Here is a 21576-nt window from a genome sequence, read left to right as displayed (position 1 = left end):
TGGAGGGGATGGGAGTCGGAGGTACCGTTTTGCGGTGGTTCGGCTCCTACCTCTCCGACCGGAGGCAATGTGTGTTGACAGGGGGACAGAGGTCGACCCCGAGGCCACTCACTTGTGGGGTGCCACAGGGGTCGGTCCTCTCGCCTCTCCTGTTCAACACATATGTAAAGCCGCTGGGTGAGATCATCCGTGGTTTTGGGGTTGAGTATCACCTCTACGCTGATGATACTCAGCTGTATATTTCAACTCCAAACCACCCCAACGAGGCTGTCGAAGTAATGTCCCGGTGTTTGGAGGCCGTCGGGGTCTGGATGGAGGACAACAGACTTAAACTCAACCCCTCCAAGACTGAGTGGCTGTGGCTACCGGCACCTCGATTCAGCCAGCTGATTCCATCGCTGGCCATAGGGGGCGAGCAGTTGCCCCCTGTGGAACGGGCGCGCAATTTGGGCGTCCTCCTTGATGCCCGGCTGTCAATGGATGACCATGTGGCGGCCGTGGCAAGGGGGGCGTTCCACCAGGTTCGCCTGGTGCGCCAATTGCGCCCCCTACTGGACCGGGATGCCCTACGCACGGTCACTCATGCGCTGGTGACGTCCCGCCTGGATTACTGCAACGCTCTCTACATGGGGCTGCCCTTGGGACGCGCCCGGAGACTGCAGTTAGTTCAGAATGCAGCCGCGCGGGCTGTGATGGGGAGTACGAGGTACTCCCACGTAACACCTCTCCTGCGCGAGCTGCATTGGCTGCCTGTGGTTTTCCGGGTGCGTTTCAAGGTGCTGATTACCATCTTTAAAGCGCTCCATGGCACGGGACCTAGTTACTTGCGGGATCGCATCCTCCCACATACATCCCTGCGGCCAATACGCTCACACAGGGAGGGACTTCTCCTGGTGCCATCCACTGGACAATGCCGGCGGGCGACACCGAGGAGTAGGGCCTTCTCTGTGATGGGCCCAACCCTCTGGAATGACCTCCCCCCCGACATTAGAACCACTTCTGACCTCCGCTCCTTCCGGCAAAAACTGAAGACCCACCTGTTCCGATTAGCAGGCCTGGCATAATTCAACTGTCCCTCCTGGCAAACGCACTATATCTGGTTATTTTAGGGGTTTTTTAATTCACTGTATTTGTTTTTAGGGGTTTGAACTTATTTTAATCTGCTTTGTACAGTTCTTTTAATGTCATTCTTACCTCCTCCATGTCAACTGTCAACTGTACATACTTAATTTTATTGTATCTGATATATTTTGTATGAACTGTACACCGCCCCGAGTCCCTTTCGGGAGAGGGGGCGGTCTAGAAGCATTAAATTAAATTAAATTAAATTAAATTAAATTCACCATCACAGGTCTAGACTCTGGCCTAAATGACAAACAATTTCATTAAGAGCATCACCTCTTATTTATCCAGATCATTGGGGATAGAGAACAGATAATCTGGTTAATGGTCTAGATTAAACGCTCATTGCCATTCCCAATCAGGAGGTTCCCAAAACATAGATGGCAAGACCCATGTTATATATGTCCAAAAATGGACTTGCTGTGGCTAGAGAAAACTTGATGTCACCAAGGCCACTTAGTTGCTTGCAACAATCTGGATTAAGAAGCTAAATTCCAAGTACGTAAGACAGATGTCTTGTATCTGTCTGCAATAAAAATAATTTCTATTTATAATAGGATAAATGTAAAATAAAATATTGCATGCCAATTGTATTTAGCATCCTAAACTGCCAGGGCATGTTACTGTTATACACTAAAAATGCATGTTAAATAATAAAAGGGTTTTTTTTTTTACTGTACTTTTCACAGCTGTGATTCATTAGCGGAGTGTTTCAATAATACATATTAAGAAAAGATCACATAAAAAGCAGAGATTGCCATGCTGGTGAAAATTAAATTCCAAATCCATATTAGGGCTATAGTTTTATTAGTAAGTATAGTAAACAAAAATGTGCACACCTTTTAGGGTCTTGCAGTTTTAAAATAGCATTTAACACTGACAACATGCTATAAAAAAAGAAGCTAATAACAGCTCTGAAACGGATTCAACTCTCACTGAACAAAATATAGTATCCATGTTGCTAGTCAACTGGCTGAGAGTTTCACAGATGCTGATATCCCTGATAAACAATTACACGGAAGAGATACTCTTTTTATCAAACAAACACAGAGATATACCCACAGTTTCAAGGTGTTGATTATCATCTTTAAAGCGCTCCATGGCACAGGACCTAGGTACTTGCGGGATCGTATCCTGCCTCATACATCCCTTCGGCCGATCCGCTCTCACAGAGAGGGACTCCTCCGGGTGCCGTCCACGAGGCAGTGCCAGCGGGCAGTGCCCAGGAGTAGGGCCTTCTCTGTGATGGGCCCGACCCTCTGGAATGACCTCCCCCCGGACATCAGAACAACCACCGATCTCTGCTCCTTCCGTAAGAAGCTTAAAACCCACCTGTTTAGTTTAGCTGGCCTGGCCTAATCCCAGTTTAGTCCCTCAATTCTGCATTTTTAAATTTTTAGGGGTTGGTTTTAAGTTGATCTTTAATTTTTACTACCCTGTACATCTTTAAGGTTTAATTTGATTTTAAATGTATTTATTCTTTGTATATGGTTTTTAATGTGGTGCCTGTACACCGCCCCGAGTCCCTGCGGGGAGAGGGGGCGGTCTATAAATCAAATAAATAAATAAAATAAATAAATAAAAGTTCCTCCCTCTTTCCTAGAAATAGGAAAATTGAGTGTCCTTTTAAAATGAGGCAGAAATTGCTAGCCAGAGGCTGGAAAACATTCCAACCCCCCTGCCCACAGTTTTAGGTAAATTCACTACATTCCAAGAAACTGAGGACAAATCCAAATAAACTGAAGCCGAGAGGTAATGTGTTCTTTAAAGATTCTTCTCTAAGAACAGATAAAAATGTAAAGTTAAGGATTTCATGCTTTTTTTTTTCTTTTATATATACAGCGAACTATAGAGAATCTTCATTTCTCTAGGTAAATTTCATAATTGGGTAATTAATCCTCAGTTTGCATGAATCCTTTCAAGCTGTTTGCATGAAATTTTACAAGAACCCTCTTGTAAATGCAATTGTCTTATTATTTCTTCTGAGGTTCCAGTTGAAAAAAAAAAAGCAATTTGTAGCCAATTAGGTACAACCAGCAACATCTTGTGGGCTGAATGGAGCATTGTTTGTGTTTTATAATTCTCAAGTTGCTGTCCCTCATTTGTAACAATTTTCTTATTTATCTAACCCAATACAGATTTTTAAGAAAATGTGATTGTATTTATCTCCTACAACAATGGTCTACTTCCCAAGCAGAAGAAAGAAGTCTTGATATCGCTTAGTGATATGCTTAGTCACAAGATGGTAAAGCTGTGTAATATAGAAAATTATTTCATTTTTTTCATATTTTACCTTTTAAATACAAATAGAGTAACAGAGATACTTAGAAGCCCCTCTAAAACAAACTAGGGATGGGAGATAACACGTCGGGATAAAGTATCCCCTGGAAGATAGATGGCAGCAATTGTAACTATCAAACAGTACATAAAGGCAGGAAAAGCAGGAACAAGGTGTGCTTTTGAGAAAGGAGTTTTCAAACATGCCATTACAAGCTGTAAAATGCTATTAGATTCCTTTTAAAATACTTTTACTTTAGTATTTTTCATGTAAAACCATCACAAATATCTGTATCATTCATTCACTAACAATATTTGGTATTGCCTCTAAAATGCTTTGTAAACTGTTAAAGTAATCTATTGTATTCAATAGATTTCACAATATTGTATTTGCTCTTTTTAAAAAATAGCAGAAAAATGTAAATGCATTATATGTGAACTTCCAGTAAGAGAGATAAGATTACAAATAACCTTGAATTAAATGGAAAAGCAAAGTGACATTAACAAAGACTTGAAGTACATACTGGCTTCAGTGAAATAATATCAATGGTCATCCTAGTGACCTAGTCTAACATATTCAAACATATCACCAATCACATCCCAATGTAAAACATATAGGAAGACAAAACCAAAAGGTAATCAAATTCAAGATCTATATCTATACTAAAGGAAAAGTACAATTTGTTCTCTAATATTGGTATATAAAAATATTTGCGCTCATATGCCTAAAATAGAATTATACTAAGCCTCCTGTAGATCTTAATCTTATTTCTCAAACGTTCAAATCTGCCAGTTACAGATTTATAGACAGAGCCTATTTCAGATTCATACTCTGTATAAAAAGGCTCATTGCCTTTAGATATGATCAATGCCTTTGAAATCATTTTTTTAAAAATAAAGTATATGAATCAGCCTTCATAGTTGCTTTGATAAATATGTGGTTTTTAAAAAATGTTCAATTTTTTTGCAAGTTACAAATGTTCAATTTTGGAAAAGAAGCATCTTCTTTAAAATATATGAAATTATGATTTTTTTCCCTCTAGCATGAATAAAACTCCACTAAGTCTTCTGAGGATGTAGCCTAAAGTGTAAATCTCAATGACATCATGCAGAAACAAAACAGAAAACATAGTCAGAAATAAGCATTTTGAAAGAAAAAATATTTTCAATTGTATATTAGTACTTTATTTACTTCAGTGTTATAGAATTTAATTCTGTAAAAATGTTTCCTTAAATAGAAGCTCATGTAGCACAAATATTACTCACAAAATAATTTGAAACTCTCTTAAAGAATTAAGTTCTAGAATAAAGTTCTAAATAGAACTTTATACAAAAGATATGAAATATCATAAAAACCACTGCAAAGAGCTGCTATAAGCTATTGTATATGACAATCAAACAAATGTTAATCCTAGAAGTTGTAAAATGAAAGAAATGAAAATTTAACACTTATAGTCCAATTAAGAATAGAACCATGCATGGAAGCATCCAAGATTTGGATTCAATTCCTACTTAAGAACTTAGCAGGAAAACTTCAATGGTAACTGTACTCAGGAAACCATGCACATAGAATTGTAACTTACCCTTAAAAAGTTGTTACAATGATACCTCAGTTCACGTTTGTAATTTGTTCTGGAAGACGCAACAAATACTAACACGAGTACCAAGAAAACCACGTGACTTACCACATGACCCAGTATTTCAGCTGGAAGAAATAGTGAGTCATGAGACAACCAATATCAGCAAGTTCTTCCATGCATATGGACTACCAGGAGAAAGACAAGTGCCAGGACAAGATTTCTGCTTCAAACTGTGTCTAATACCAAATTTGAAAAGTTTTGAAGCAGTCAAGTGCCGAGGTACAACTATATCTTGTTACACACATATTACTATCAATAAAATTTATACTTAAGTAAATAGTGTTTGGGTTTTAATATCAATGTTTTTTTAAAAAAATCATTAATTCTTAGCTTCAGAACATAAGACTGCTAATGTATCTCAAAGAGCTCTGACGATCAGCAAATATGGATTTTTTCTTATTTTCCACCCTTCAAATCACATCAGATTAATCCGATGTGTGCTTATTCAAAATAAATTCATCTTGCAGTGATCAATGAGTCTTCACCCCAGATGGATGTCAATAGGATTGTGATCCATAATATAGTAGTAAATATACTACAAATATAACCAGTTTGGTTTGAGCAGTAGTGGTTAAGGTACCAGGCTAGAAACCAGGAGATTATAAATTCTAGACCCACCTTAGCCATGAAAGCCAGCTGGGTGGCCTTGGGCCGCTCTCAGCCCAACTAAGCTCATAGGGTTGCTGTTATGGGAAAAAATAAGAGGAAGAAGGAATGTTGGATATGTTCACTACCGAGGGTTATTTGTAAAAATAATAAAGGTGGGATATAAATAAATAACATTGTTCAGTAATAAATCATAATTGACATAAGATATCAACAATTCTGAATTCATCATATTCAGATAATCTAAAATTATTAGGAATGCAGTTGAATCCAATGCTGCCCTATTGGATTTTTGTTAGAAAAGTATTTATAAATTTACTTCAGAGAAGGAACTGTTTCTTCTGCTGATGCAAGCATGCTATTGAATTCATCTTTTGAGCTCAAGTCCTAATTAAACCTGATAAAAATCAGTAAAAATTAAAATATCACAAACTTCATTTCTTCTAACTTCATGCATCATACATCATCGAGATCCTAATCCAAAACACATAGCATCATAGATTACCAAACTATAAAGTTTCTCTTGTGCAGAATGAAAGCAGGTAGCATTTTGTCTTTTATAAAACATGTTCATCAACTATTGTCAGCCCTTTCATCTGTACATTTTGTAATTCTCGCTGCATAAGGTACTATACAAACAAGCATGCAAATATACATCTATTAATATATATACAAAAAGTGAGTATAAAACTTAAAGCCAAATATATAGAACAAGATCATAATGTTTGTTTATGAAAATGTTCATAAAGAGTGGGAAGTATCAGTAAATTCAGCAAAAGAATGCCAAATTGGTGAGATGCAGCAGCTTATAAATGTAATTTAATAAATAAATAAAACTCTTACTATTTCTCAATATAATTAGCAGGCTCCTCATCCAAAAAGGAAAAGATTAGTATATTACTACATATAAAATGTTCTATGTTTGCCAAATAATTAAGAAAAGGAATTTGATTTAAACATTTTGCTAAAATTTCAGTGATGTTGTAATTGACTTTCATGGAGCAATTCCTGGGCCTAAATAGATTCCACATACCATAGCATTCTGATCTTTGCACATTCTCTTATTTGCTAGAAAGAATATATCTGAGTACAACTTTCTAATCTTATGATATATTTCACCTATCTTCTTTAAATAAACCTGATGCTCATTAGATATTTCATATGCATGCAGCAAAATGAAAGTAATTTTAAAAGATCAGTTAGAAGAAATTAACAAATTGTGACATAATTAACTTAAAACAGAATCAGCAATATACACCTGTGGATACTTCCACCTGTGCCTCTAATATGCTCTGCTGGTGCTTATGATTTAATTCTTAATTTTTTTCTCCAGAAAGCCTTTTAAGAAAAATATCAGACTGCAGTTACCTTCCATATTTATCTCCCAATATGACTGGCCCAAAAAGATGTTATTAGTAAATTAAGATCCTGCAATCCAGTACTCCATTATCAATTGCCAGAGAGTGGAAAACTAAAAAAAATTAACCTCATTGCCATAAGAAGGGGGAAACTTGCAGATGGCAACAAATGAAAAGGTGGAACTGATTCCAAGGAGAATTATAGCTGACCTGATAAAGGTAGGAAATGGAGGTGGGGAAACAAAAGCAAATTTTATATGGGCAACAGAGGGCAAAGGGTGAAGTTAAATGGTTAGTGAGGTAGTCCAAAAGTAAAGGAACAGAATATCTCTCTTCTAGGGGTTGCTTGCTTATGTGTGAGAGCATAGACTAAAAGAACTTGAGGAGTAACTTTGAAAGAACAAACTGTGGGTTCAATATTATTCTTTAGTTTACTTTGAAGTTTTCTTTACACAATAACTTTGGCATTTTATGAAATATTTTCTTGGAAGTGGATATACAGGCATTTGCGATAGTGTTATTTTCTGAAAATGCCAGGTTCAATAGCTCAAAAAGAATGAAACTCTAGAACTAAAATTATTCATATAAACTATGGTCAATTTTTTTAATAAGAGCCATATATAAATTATATTAAACTTGAAAGTTTGTACACATACAAACTGAATTCAAATCCAGTGAATTATTTCCCAACTGATGTATAAATATTACATAGAAACACAAAGAAATCCAGTTCTTACAGACAAGCATGCTGCAAGACAGGGCAAACAATCCAATGTTCCCCTTATCTTTTGGACTACAAATAGTATTAATCCATGCCATTGTCCTTGCTCGTTAGAAATGAGAGCTGAAATTCAAAAAGCTGCTTTCTGTATGTTTAAATCTCAATAACGATTATATCTTACCCCAACAAGTTGATTATTGCCCCCAAAGCTAAATTTATGGAAGAATTATATATATAATTGTATATGTATAATCAATTACTTTCCAAATATTAAGATAAATATTAGACAATGCGAAGGGTTTTTTAGTGTAGAAGGCACCCAAGTTCTTTTCTAATCTTTCATTTTACATCTTTTTTTAAAAAAAAATCACAGTACATATGAGCCCTGGGGATACAGGCATATCTTTTTATTATCTTATTTTTTTCTGTCCTGTGAAATGTATTAGAAGTTTGCAAAGGATCAGAATGAACCAGATATATGGAGGATAGCAATCTTTTTAAGTACTTGTTTAAAACAACAACTCTTCTGACTGGGCTTAGGTTGTTCCTTTATCTAACATTTATTGTGAAGACAAAGGTTAGATACATTACTGCAATTAACCTATGTTTAGCTAACATTATTCACGTTTCTTGGATTGTCTCGTGGATTATCGTCTGCAAAGAATAAACAGTCGCCAGCTTTATTATTGTTGTGGTTGCTCTACCCTTAATATCGGAGCAGGGCTCGCCAATTCCGGAACTTAGATCCTTCCACCAAAGAAAAAGAAAACAGAGAAGCCGGGAGAAAAGGAAACAGGAAGAAAGAAAGAGAGAGAGGGAGGGAAGGAAAAAGAGAGAGAGAGAGACAGGGAGGAAAAGAGATCATGGTTAGAATATGGCAGTGGTGGAATTTGAAATTTACCTGAAAATCAGCCAGTATCATTTCTCTATCCATGTTGGACGCTAATGCAGCCGGGAGCGGCCCCTCCTCCTGCCTGTACACCTGGAGGCTGCTGCCGGCAAGAGCGGGGCTCAAGGGAGTGGGGGGTTGGGGGGTGGGGGGAGTGGGAAGAGAAGGAGGCTATGAGCTCATCTAAACTCCCAAACTTAGGTCAAAGACCTCAGTCTGCTCCCCCCCCAGAATGCTTTCCCTCTTCCCAAACCCGCTATCCAGACCACCAGAGGGGCGGAGAAAGGGAACTGAAGAGAGCGTAAGGCAGCCAACCAACCCTGCCTTTAAAACAAGCGAAGAGCCTCTTAAGTAGCTTCCTCCTTGCCCAGCAAGCGGCTGTCGCACATTTTGCCTGTCATTGAAGTCGCAAAAGAGACGCTTTCCGGCTGCCACGTGACTGGCCCTCCTGTCAAATGCTGGCCGCCGATAAAGCGGGGGAGGGGAAGAGGGAGGGAGGGAGGAGAGCGGAGTGGGGGGGGGCAGGGAAAACACTTTGGGCTATTGTGCGGGAGGGGCCGGCAGAGAAGAGAAAGAGACGACGGGGAGGTTGCCCACCGGCCCTTTTTTCCCCCGCTTTGAAAAGAAACAAAAGGGTGGGGTCGGCGGGCCTGCGAAGGTCCTTCCGCAGACGCCGGTTCTTCGATGGGGAAGGGAAAAGGAGGGATGGATGGAGCCTTGCTTTTATGAACGTGTTGTAAATGCGCCTGTTTTGGCCCCTTGGGTTGTCTGCCCTGCGCCGCCGGTGTCAAAGCCCACCTCGGCCTTTGGAAAGGAGACAAAACGATTGCGGTTATTCCAAATAGCAATAGCACTTAGACTTATATACCGCTTTCGAGGGCTTTACAACCCTCTCTAAGTGGTTTACAGAGTTAGCTTATTGCCCCCAACAATCCTCATGTTGCACTGAGTATTCTGTGATGGAAGAGGTTGCGATCCTGTTCCTTAAAAGGGTTGTTGTTATGTGCCTACTGGAGTTTGTGTGCCTATTTAGCTTGTAAAATAGGCTGGGGGGAGAGGGGGTTGTTTTAAAGTAAGTAGAACAGGGGTATTTTTTGGTATAAGTTAGATCTACTCATCAATTTCTTAATTAAATGTGAGGTCAGTTGATATAAAGTCAACTGTCCATTCCAGATACGGTAATTCCTAAAGGTATGGAGTGTAGAGATGCAACCAATGGCAAACTGACCTATTGAATTGGTTCATATTGGGCTGCTTTTAAACAACAGTCTTACCTGCTAATCCTAACTAGATCCTTACCTAACAATCCTAACTAGAACAGAGCTGCAAAAATCTGGCTTGCCCACAACTATGGGTCTCCAGAAAGAGAAGCAGAAAAAAAACCTATCTACTGGCCATCCAGAAATTTGCTACAAAATATAGTTGTCTTATATTAATATCTGGCTTTTGTGGTACACAAAAGAAACAGTGGCAGAAACAGTGTAGGGTAAGCCATTGTAAGTAAACTTGCTACTTTTGATGTCAAGCCAATAATTATCAGTATTGTTCCCAATATTATAAATGATTGGCATACATTACATATGGATAAAGGTAAACTACTTAAAGTCACATGGAGGCATTCCGATCTATAGTGCATATAAACCAGCACAAGAGAAAGCAACCTGGTGTTTCCCCCCAAATTTGGAATAACTATTATCATATTGCTAATGGTAATTAAATTGAAATTGAAAAAATCTTAAAAGCTCAAGTTGGCTATTTTAGTGCTAATAGAAGGTGATAGAATGTAAGCTTGCAGTGAAATAATGTCAAGTCTTATGACGTTCCTGGGGAAACCAGTGATAATGAAAATAACTATGCTGGGAATGTGATTATTTAAAAAATTGAAATTATACTACATTGGCCAGAATATTTGATTTGGAATAAAGTATAAAACTAGATCATAGTGAAAGTCACAGAGTGTAGAATCAAAGTAAAATGTTGAATGAGGCCACATTTCAGATTACAGAAATATATATAGGGCACAGGGGAGACTTGTTTAATGAGAAAAAATAAAGGTACTGTACAGCAGGGTGATTAAGTTTTTAATGTCTTGAAGCTGCACTTTAAAAAATGTCTACATGAGTTGCAACACGCGGAGCCATGATACAGTGAGATCACACAAATGGACAGGTTTTAATGTGAGCTTTGGTGTGGGTGGAGTTTCTTTTACTTTAATTAAATTTAGTTTTTAAAGACTTACATGTTTGTTGTTTCTAAATAATTAATAACATCTCTGTAATAACAGGATTTGCTTCTATATTTTAGCAATGGAGCTCTGGGGAATCTCATTTGATCATAGTGCAAGAACTGTTCAGTCCTTAATTTAAACCAACTCTGTGTAGAAGACTTCCTCTTCATCAGTTTATCTTTTCTGTTTAAGCCCACTATCAGAGGTTTAAAAATATGTGTATATCAAAGTATGTGTATACTTTGTATCCTTTAGGTCAAATTTGTGTGCTTTGTATGGCTTTTTCAACTGATAATAAAAATTAATACTCTTGGCAGTACTTACAAGGGAAATTCAAATCTGATTTGCTGATCTATGACCTTAATAAAGATTTGATTTATACTATGGGCATTTATACTTACCAATGTTATATTCATTTTGGCAATAACTTCTTTCTGCCATAATACCCTGGTTATGCGTATTATTCTTAGCCTATGTCTGAGAGAAGTTTAAATTATCAGCTGAACAGACGTTAAAGTAGTATTTTCTATTTTGTAAGTTAATGGCATCCAGCAACAATTTCAAGTTGTGTAAAATCCGTTGAGCTTTATTTCTCTCTGTTGGAAATATAAACAAGCAGCAGTCGCATGTGTGAGGTCACAGGGTACCGTGAAGAAAAGCGAACTCCCAAATAAAAATACTGCTGGTGATTCTGCTCCCTTTGTGATTGATTTGGTTATTGCTTGTTTAATCTGTTTTCAGTTTGGGTTAATACAGAATGCAATGTAGGAAGAAAATCAAAAGAAGGGGCCTAGCAGTAAACTGCATTCAGATTCACAGCATTTTTGCTGCAGTTGTAATGATTGCAAATGTATTGAGCAGAGAGGGAAGTACAACTGAAAGACTCAACCAGTTGGTTTGTCTATCCAGCACTGTGTTTGCTTAATCCTGATGGGTTTTTAATTTGGTAATTTTATTAGGGGATTTTAAATTGTGTTTTTTAACTGTCTTTCACTTAAGTCCATCCTCCTCCATGCACATATGTATATGTCTCTGTTTTTGTATATATGTTTGTCTTATGTGTATTTTTATCTGCTTGATTGTACGCCGCCCCGAGTCCTTCGGGAGAGGGGTGCGGCTAATCAAATAAAATTATTATTATTATTATTAATCAGGACAGCATGTGTTGGAACAGAAATAAGGCTCAGCAATGGGAGCAGCAAATTTCTTGCTGATATAGCTTTCTTCAACTGAAGCATGGGTAGATAGCATTTAAATCCAAAGAGGAATAGAGAAATAGTAAAACAAAATATGCAGGAAGAATTTAGTCTAAATCATGATTCATGTCATAGCTTATTTTTCAGTAAAGACTTCACTTATGGAACATAGGATAAAATAATGATTCTCCATAGCCATGGAGTACCATGACAAATTACCTTTATACTGATTCAGCATATTGTCTGGCTTAATTACTGCAAATATTGATTGGAGCAGCATATCATTAAATGATATTGTTTGCCTTTATGTAGTAGAGATAATATGCAATATACAGGAATATCTACAGCTACAGTTATTGGCTTTCAAACCTCAGTTGTGACTTGGCAATCCAAGCCCTACATCTTTTTAAAATGCACATTTTTAAAAGGGGTGTGGCCTTGCTCACCTCATCATATTATTTTGAAGCCTATTAGCACTGCAGAGACTTGTGTAACAGTACAATTCTACATATACTTTAGCCTAATATCTTACTTGCCAAATTATTTATTTATTAGATTTGAAAGCTGCCTATTGCATTAAATGACTCATTACAAGATTTTTATTACGCCACAGTGTTTTTCTATTACTAATACTAATATCCTGGATTATAGTGCAAATTCATGCTTAATTATTCAGCAGTCCTATTGAGGAGTGAAGTCATGCAGCCATTAGCAAACTAAACAACAGTGGTTCTTATAGGCAAATACCAGTATATTATTTCAACCGATGATTGCTCTTTTTCATTAGAAGCCTTCCACGAGAAGTCTCTCCTTCCTGTATGTGTCTATGTAGTCATGAAGAACTCGCCCTAAAGAATAGAGTTTGCCACTGACATTGGAAAGACTCATAAACCTTTTCCATGGTGATAGCAAGAAAATACTTTTAGCTGGATAAAATGAGTCCTGTTGTTTTCTTGGAGTTTATTTTATATACATGAATGTGCTGAGATTGATTTGTACCCTATCCTACATGCATTGATTTTAAAAATAAATCCAATAAATGGGGAAATGAATGTGGATTATCTAAATTAATCTAGATTTATATATGTGTCTTAACTAATTTACCTATTGCATTAGAAGTGTCTCTAAAATGCAGAAAATTAGAGCCGCCCTTAAGGGCTTTTGTAATTATGGCTATGATCTCAAACCACTCTTAAGGGTTTTTCCCCCCCTGATTTCACTGAGAACAAACATACCTACTGGTAGTATGGTTCCAGTATAACATAATATATTCTGTATCTGGGTGATAGATTATGCTACCTATGGTTGTCAGTTACACTGACATTCTGCTGTATTTGTCTTGGTGGTGTGTTGATGAACTACTCTCTTGCTGACTCAACTTGGTTATCCTTGTGGTTATACATCTTTTAGGCAATGATAAAAGCTTCCTATTATTTCATGCCTATTTCCTGACAGCTACCAATGAGCACTGGATTTACCTGCCAAGCAAGCTGAACCTGTCAAGCATAACTAAGTCACACTCCCCTAAGTGTTTTGTTTACATAGTTATTATATCCATGCATGTATTGTTAAGGTACAATTAAGGTATAGCAAAGCATCAACAATGCAAACAAAAACAAAACTCAATTGTCAGTTTCCTTGATTTCTAAATGATGCAGCTCTTTCTAAATATTTACGGTATCTAAAAATGAATGAATCCTTATGGAGGAAAGCAAATGGAGATGTGTATACTCTTCCTTCCATGAGAGAAAATCTGGAATTCTTGCTCTTTAGATAAAGCAAATAATTATGTTTTTTCAGTTTACCGGTTTGATATGAATGTAGAAAAGAGAAGCAGTACTTGATAGGATGTTCATGTTACTACAGATTTGTGGTGAAAACTCTAATCTTGTAGAAAATTCCCCTTTCAGATAATTCCAAAAGGTATTGAGGTTTTCTCAAACTATTATACCTTCTGTGTGAGTCCAATAAAAATTACTTTTACATCTCAGCTGTCAGTGTGGACAATCAAACTTTACATTCTATTTTTGTTTATGCTAGCAGATCTGCAGTGCTGGAATGATGTTTCTTCACAAAACTGCTTTAAATAGCATAAGTGGCATACAAATAGAATAGCTACATCACACACCAACTCTTTGGATCTGGTTTGGCAGCCCTACAAATAATGGAATAAAAAACCAAATACCTGATTCATATCTTCACCTTGAAATTATGCCTTCAGCTTTAAATTATTTTGATGGAAGAAATAAATACAAAGAGCCACTACCACCACCACCACTTTACAGGATTCCCTTGCTTTTCTAATGGCACTCAACCCTAAACAGACTGGCCATCTGTTGCAAGTATCTTCCCAGTTTTGGTGTGGATATTCTGTTGATTTTTTTTCTTAAGAGGTCTATGTTTCTACTTAATTAAATAATCCACAATTTGCTGGGCTCACATAATATGTTATGACACAAACCACTGTTTATCAGCATCAGCAGTTAAATTCAGATAACATATGAAGCCAAGCCAAACAAGTCATATAATTAGATACCATGCATAAATCAATCCATTGATTCAACTATGTATTTGACTTCCCTTCTGTTTTTTGCTACCAACTTAGCATATTCAGACTTGGTTAATGGATGAGAAGAAGAGTGTCTTTTCCCCCCCAGTAATAGTGGATAAAAATGTTTCAAGTTCAAGAATTCTGAGCTCAAAATGCTCTGTTCCAATTTGAAACAGCTGTTCTGATCGTACTAGAAGCTTTCTAATGGTGATGAAACTTAAAACGCATTCACAGTGACCGGAATGGTATGGGAACATTTCTAGTAAAGTCAAAACAACTGATTTCAAACACAAAACTCTTCAAATTTCAGATGTTTTGCCTACCCCTACCTTTTTGTTCCCACTGAAATAAATGTTTAGAAAGCCGTTTCTCCTGTGGTTAGCCGTTTCTCTAAACTATTTTATAAAATACTTAAATATATATAAGTAGCCTATTTGCTTCATACCCATCAGCGTATCTTCTGTGCAATCTATGCTGAAAAGAAACCCCAATGCTCAAAAATAAATCACTGGCTGATTACAACATGCTGCAATCAGATTTGTGCCAATCTTTTCTTTCCTAGTGCTTTTATCAAAACATGTATAGCAATCCATCTGCTGGTCACATGGTTTCTGATGGATTATACTGAGGAAAACACGGGGAAAATAAAGGGGTTATAAGTTTAATAATGAAACCAATATGGCTTTAAAGAAATGGGCCATATTACTGAGTATGAAATAAATCACAGTGTGGTTTACAGGTAGTCCTCAACCTACAACAGTTCATTTAGTGATTTTTCGAAGTTACAGCAGCACTGAAAAAATTGACATGACCATTTTTCACATTTACAACCATTGAACTATCCCCATGATCATATCATCAAAATTCAGACTCTTGGCAACTGACTCAAATTTATGACAGTTGCAGTGTCCCAGGGTCTTGTGATCACTTTTTGCAACCTTCTGACAAGCAAAGTCAATGGGGAAGCCAAATTCACTTAACAACCACGTTGCTATCTTAACAGTGATTCACTTAACACTGTGTCAAGAAAGATCATAAAATGGGGCAAAACTTACTTAACAAATGTCTTGCTTAGCAACAGAAGTTTTGTGCTCAGTTGTGCTCATAAGTTTAGGTCCACTTGTTCTGGTTTTGGTGCCAACTCAACAGTGGCGTAGCGTGGGTTGTCAGCACCCGGGGCAAGGCAAGTAATTTGCGCCCCCTAACCCATGGCAACCCACGCTATGCCACTGGACTCGGGACATGAAGGGAGCTCTGAAGCAGCCGTCCTCCTTAGCAAAGTTCGCAGCGCCCTCTATAGGCCCGAAGCAGAATCATTTTCTTCCCTCAGTTCTGGGAAAATAGGAAAAGGAAAGCCGCCCGAGGTCTTCACTTGCTCTAATTTAAACGTATTGCGTTATTAACGTCCCTCGCCCTGCCCAGCAGTCTTCAAGAGACCCAGATCTGCAGAAGAAAACTTTGGCCCTCTTTCGTGCTCTCGACCCCGGGGAAGACCTGCTCGCGTCTCTTTTGTATTAAACGTGGGAAGCGTTCCTCGGCTTCATTCAATTCAAATTCAGCCTTGAAATACATGCAAGTCAATAGCAGAGAGCTGCGAGTGCGAGCGCCGCCCCCCAGATGTTGCGCCCGGTGCGGCCGCCCCCCCCCTGCACCCCCCACGCTACGCCACTGCAACTCAATCTTTGCAGTTTCCAAATGACAATTTATATAGCTTACCATGTTGTGTGAATTCACCCAAAGCAAATCATGCCACAAATCAGGGGTGTCAAACTAGTGGCCTGTGGGCCGGATGCATCATGCGCAGGCCACGCCCACCCCAGCTCCACAAAGGCAAAAAAGTCACAATATGTCGCAATATGTCACATGATGCGATTGAGTATGATACCCATATCCTTACCTAAATAGATGTAATATGATTTCTGACATTCTTGCCAGCTTCCCAAAAGGAAAATCAATAGGAAAGCAGGCAAGAAGTTGGAAGTTGCTGCCAATCCCACTGCTTTTTTTTTTAATGCCCATGGTCATTCTGTTTAGCTATTTAGGTAAGTAAATATTGATTTATTATAGAAGTTCTGTTACCACTACAATAAACAGAATTAGCAGAGTTGAAAGGGACCTTGGAGGTCAATCTGACGACTTGGGAGTCAATTATTTTTCTATTTATGTTCTTAGATGATTAATGGACCATCCCACATTGATATAAAAAAAATGTCAATCTAAATTTTATGTTCAATCTAGTCACATAAGACTGCACTACTTTTCTCTCAAAGGATGACAATAGGTCACAGGGTTTCACTATAAATGGCAACTATCTGAATCGGACAATAAAGAAGTCCTCCAGGACCCAATCTCAAATATTAACAAAAGCAACAAAAGAAAGCTATTCTTGATGTAAGCTCCTGCGACACATTTTGGATAATCATTAAATTGCAGTTGATACAGCTATTACAAAGCCAGTTTGCCATTGTTAATCTCATCAGTCACTATTTGGCTTTAAACATGTTCCTTAATACTCATGACCTGCAGTTTTGAGTCAGGCTATATACTTAGCCTCAAACAAGTCCACCCATTTATTACAAAGTGTCCCTTTAAACAAATACCAAAAAAAAAGTTGAAAAGCGAGTTTTTAGAATTGGGTGGAAGCCATGGAGTTCCTGTCAAGGCTTTAAAAGTGTTGTATTGAGCACAATGTTGCAATATCATTTGCAGAGAGCAGTTGTTGAGTATTACTTAACTATAGCAAATTAAGGTCAGAAAGACTTCTTGTTACCTTACAACATTTTTTAAAAAAATCAGGAAATGACACAATAAAGAATTAAAATGGAAATATAGTTTATAATTCATAGTGTAGCATGTAATATATACAATCTTGGTCTATACTAAAAATGGAATTATTTTCCTTCTTATTCAGTAAATACATTAAATAAATGAACGTGATGCTAATCCAAATTAGCCAGTGTTACATAATTATGTATCAGTAGATTGGTCCTATGCATTTATTTGTCAGATACAAATTGCATTGAATGAATCACGAGCACAGGCAATAAAAATGTATGTATGTAAATAGAGATGGTTTATTTCTAAGGAAGCATGCATTGGATCAATGAAAAAGAAAGCCACAGTCTCTGCTTTATACTACGATACATGGTAAACCACAATGTGAACTATTATTACATTGTTAACCATTGTTTCTGGCTTTGTGTTATATAGCCTTGTTAGAATCAGAGCCTGTGAAATGAGTACTTAGGTTTAGAATATATATGTAAATTGTTTCTGAAACTTCTGTAATTTAAGGTAAATACTGAATATTGTTTGTTGCAACTTTCGCAATGTTTATACAAAGTCTCATTGCCATTGTTGTAGGAGAGTAATATAAAGAGCTCAAAAGACATATAAAGATTATATTAAGAATATGAGTGTAAATCTGTTTAGCTTTTTTAAGATCAAAAAAAGGATGGTGGTAACCTCATGTCATTTTTAAAAGTATTGCCATCAGATAAGAAAATAAGTAGTAACAATACATAAATTCTAATGTATTATTTCCCACATAGAAAAATGTGGTAGCAAAAATGAATTCATACAGACACACTCAGTGATTGCAAAGCTATGGCACATCTGATATCCCTTAAACCAGAGGTGGTATTCAGCAGATTCTGACAGGTTCTTGAGAACTGGTAGCAGAAATTTTGAGTAGTTCAGAGAACCGGTAAATACACCTCTGACTGGCCGCACCCCCATCTATCCTCTGCCACCCGAGTCCCAGCTGATTGGGAGGAAATGGGGATTTTGCAGTAACCTTCCCCTGGAGTGGGGAGGGAATGGAGATTTTACAGTATCCTTCCCTTGCCATGCCCACCAAGCCATGCCATGCCCACAGAAACAGTAGTAAAAAATTTGAATCCCATCACTGCCCTAAACCATATAACTACAGGTCATGCATTCAGCTCTAATATTGCATAATGTGTGAATTACATATAGTTCAGATATGGGGACATTTCAGCAGACAATGGAATTACAATAAAAGTACAGATTACTGGAATTATTATTTCAGTGAATACCAAATGTGGACCATAAATTGAACTTTCTAGCAAACAAAAGAACTGAGTAACTGGTTAAAACATTGGATTTACATTAAGTTTGAAAAATATTATTATGTATCATCTTGTTTCATTATAAATCATTACTACAAATGACTAATAGATTGCTATTGGAGAAATCTGCCTATTCCTCTGCAATCAGAACAGGAGGAGATTATCCCACTACACTAGGAATGGAAAAGGAAACTGGTAAAGATAAATACAGGTAGTCCTCAATTTTTGATCACAATTGAGCCCAAAATTGTGGGAAATTTGTTAAGTGAGATTTGCCCCATTTTACGGTTTTCTTGCCACATTGGTTAAGTGCATCACTGCAGTTGTTAAATTAATAACACCATTGTTAAGTGAATCTGGTTTCCCCATTGACTTTGCTTGTCTGAAAGTGACAAGAGGTGATTACACTGCAATTGTCATAAATGTGCGTCAGTTGTCAAGCATTCGAATTATGTGACCATTGGGATGTCACAACTGTCATAAGTGTGAAACATGGTCATAAGTTATTTTTTTCAGTGCCATTGTAGCTTCAAATAATCACTAAGTGAACTGTTGTAAATTGAGGACTATCTGTATATAACAGCATACCTCACTCATCAAAAAGAAACATTAAAACTGCCTGGTCCCAGAAAAGACCAAAGAATAGTGACTTCTAGTTAATAAATTATATTCTTTTAACATACCTATCTAGATATGATTTATTCAGAAACACAAGATTGCAGGTAATACAAGCACTGTTGGTCACCACTCCTTGTTCCTATAATACTACTTCCTATTACCCCCACAAGAATTTACTAGAATAACTTATTCATTCCTGATTAAAAAAACAAAGAATCTCTTGAATTAAGCTTATGCCCTGATGACATCATGCTCATAACTATGCCATTTTTGGAATAAACGAGGAAGTAGTTTGTCACTACTTTCTTCCTAGCTATTTTTTAAAAATTATCTGACTAGAGTCCTGGGATTTGTTGCTGGTCTCTGATCCAAGTACTAATTAACCCTGACCCTGTTTTATTTCTAAGTCTAGAGAAGGTCAGCAAGATGCTGCCACCTGCTGAGATTCTACCTTGATTAAAGCTATAATGTTTTGCTTCAGAAGTGGAGTTGGTGGCAAATATCAGTAAAATTCTTCTCAAATTTCATGCAATATTAAGTGCATATTGTATGTTGTGTGTGCTAAAATGTGATTGGCTAATTTAAAGCTGTGTAAACTTGGGCAGTTTGATAGTTGATGAGTTAGTTTATTATGGGAACCCAGACAATCAAGTTAATTTTTATTTTATTTATGTATTTATTTATTTATTTGTCAACAAGTACAAGGAAACAAGTATGAAAACACATGAAAGAAATGGCACAAATAAATGGATATAAATAAGCAAAACATAGCCATAAACACATAAAAAGAGTGCATATAAACGGGGACAGTAGGATAGGGACAGTAGGCACGCTGGTGCACTTATGCATGCCCCTTTAGGGACCTCTTAAGAAATGCGTATGGTCCACAGTAGGCAGTTTAAGGTAAAAGGTATGGGGGTTAGAGGAACTAACAACAGGATCAGGTAGAGTGTTTCACACATTTAATACTCTATTGCCGAAATCGCTTTTCCTGCAATCAAGATTAGATGGGATTACATTTAGTTTGTATCTATTGATAGCCCTTGTGTTATTGCAGTTGAAGTAAAAGTAGTCATTAGCAGGTAGGACGTTATGGCAGATTATCTTGTGCACTAAACTCAGGTTGGAATGTTTTTCAATCTACCATATTTCTACATGATTTATTACATTGTGAGAACAAAGACCGTAAGTACTGAAAAAGAACCCTAATGCAATTAAATCAGAAATACAAAGCCCCTCATTGCAGCTACAGTATGTTGCTATATTATATTGGTTGAACTAGAAGAACTTCAAGGTGCCTTCCAACTCTTTTTTTTAACAAGTTTTTATTGGTTTTTACAAATATTTTCAAGGAAAAGGGGTTAAAAAAGATATAGAAAATTTTGACAGCTACATCATGCGGGAGAAAGTAGTCCCCCCAAATCTCACAACTTTTACAAAGAAAAATAGAAAAACATCAACATTTGAATAAACATTGGCAGTTTTGAGTTTTACACTGTCATCAGTATATTCAATCATTTTTGTATCACTTCCATAAAGTTACATTATAACAACAATTGCAATAATGTTTCAAATCACTTTTGTGACCTGAGTCTTCTAGATGTTACATCCCCCCCCCCCCCGGTCTGCTGGCAGAGCCTCGGCCCCTCCCTCCTTCATTTCTTGTGTACCATCCCCTGTTTCGTCTAGGAGAGCATTGTTTTTTAGTGAAAGCTTCCACCTCCACAACTGTGTTAATTCTAATTCTGCTGCCCTCCCAGAAAATCAGCATACCTTCTGGCAATAACCACCTGACCCAGACTCCTTTATTATATAATTTCTTTGCTAAAGAGGAATATTTCTTCCTCTTATCTCTTACTTTCTTTGGAATCTGTTTAAGAATGGTTATTTCTTTGTCTTTATATTTTAGTGGTCCCACCCTTTGAGCTCCTAGAACCTCATCTCTTGTAGTCTTTCTAAGAAATTTAACATGGACTTCCCTTGGAACATTGTGTGTTCTAGCGTATGCTGAGTTGATCCTGTAAATCAGGTCAATATCCCACCACAGCTGCTGTTTATCTCTTTTAATGTATTCTGCTAAAATTGTAGTCATAATCTCCTTAAGATCTTCATTCTCGGTTTCTGGCAAGTTTTGAAATCTAAGGAAAAAAGACATCCTTTCAAATTCCATCTTTATCATATGATTTTCAAATTCTATATTCACCCTCTGGATTGTCTTAACCTCCTCCCTCATCCCAACCGCGCCCTCCTCCAGTACATCTATTCTCTGTTTGTTTTGTG

The 21576-nt window shown here is 37.2% G+C and overlaps 1 protein-coding gene across 1 annotated transcript in view; it reads right to left on the bottom strand.

The window, feature by feature from the left end:
• The window catches only part of FAF1 (Fas associated factor 1), a 216736-nt gene extending 207717 nt beyond the window's left edge, over positions 1–9019 (bottom strand). Inside the window, exon 1 of the mRNA XM_081946742.1 lies at positions 8626–9019. Coding sequence (XP_081802868.1) covers positions 8626–8658 — 33 coding nt within the window. The 5' untranslated portion in view covers positions 8659–9019. The remainder of the gene's footprint in view (positions 1–8625) is intronic.
• Between the last annotated feature and the right edge of the window lie 12557 nt (positions 9020–21576).

This window comes from Natrix helvetica (assembly GCF_964273705.1).
Source record: "Natrix helvetica genome assembly, chromosome: 3".
Lineage (NCBI taxonomy): Eukaryota > Metazoa > Chordata > Lepidosauria > Squamata > Natricidae > Natrix > Natrix helvetica.
Note: the sequence above shows the minus strand (reverse complement) of the source record. Positions and strands in the feature narration are given on the sequence as shown.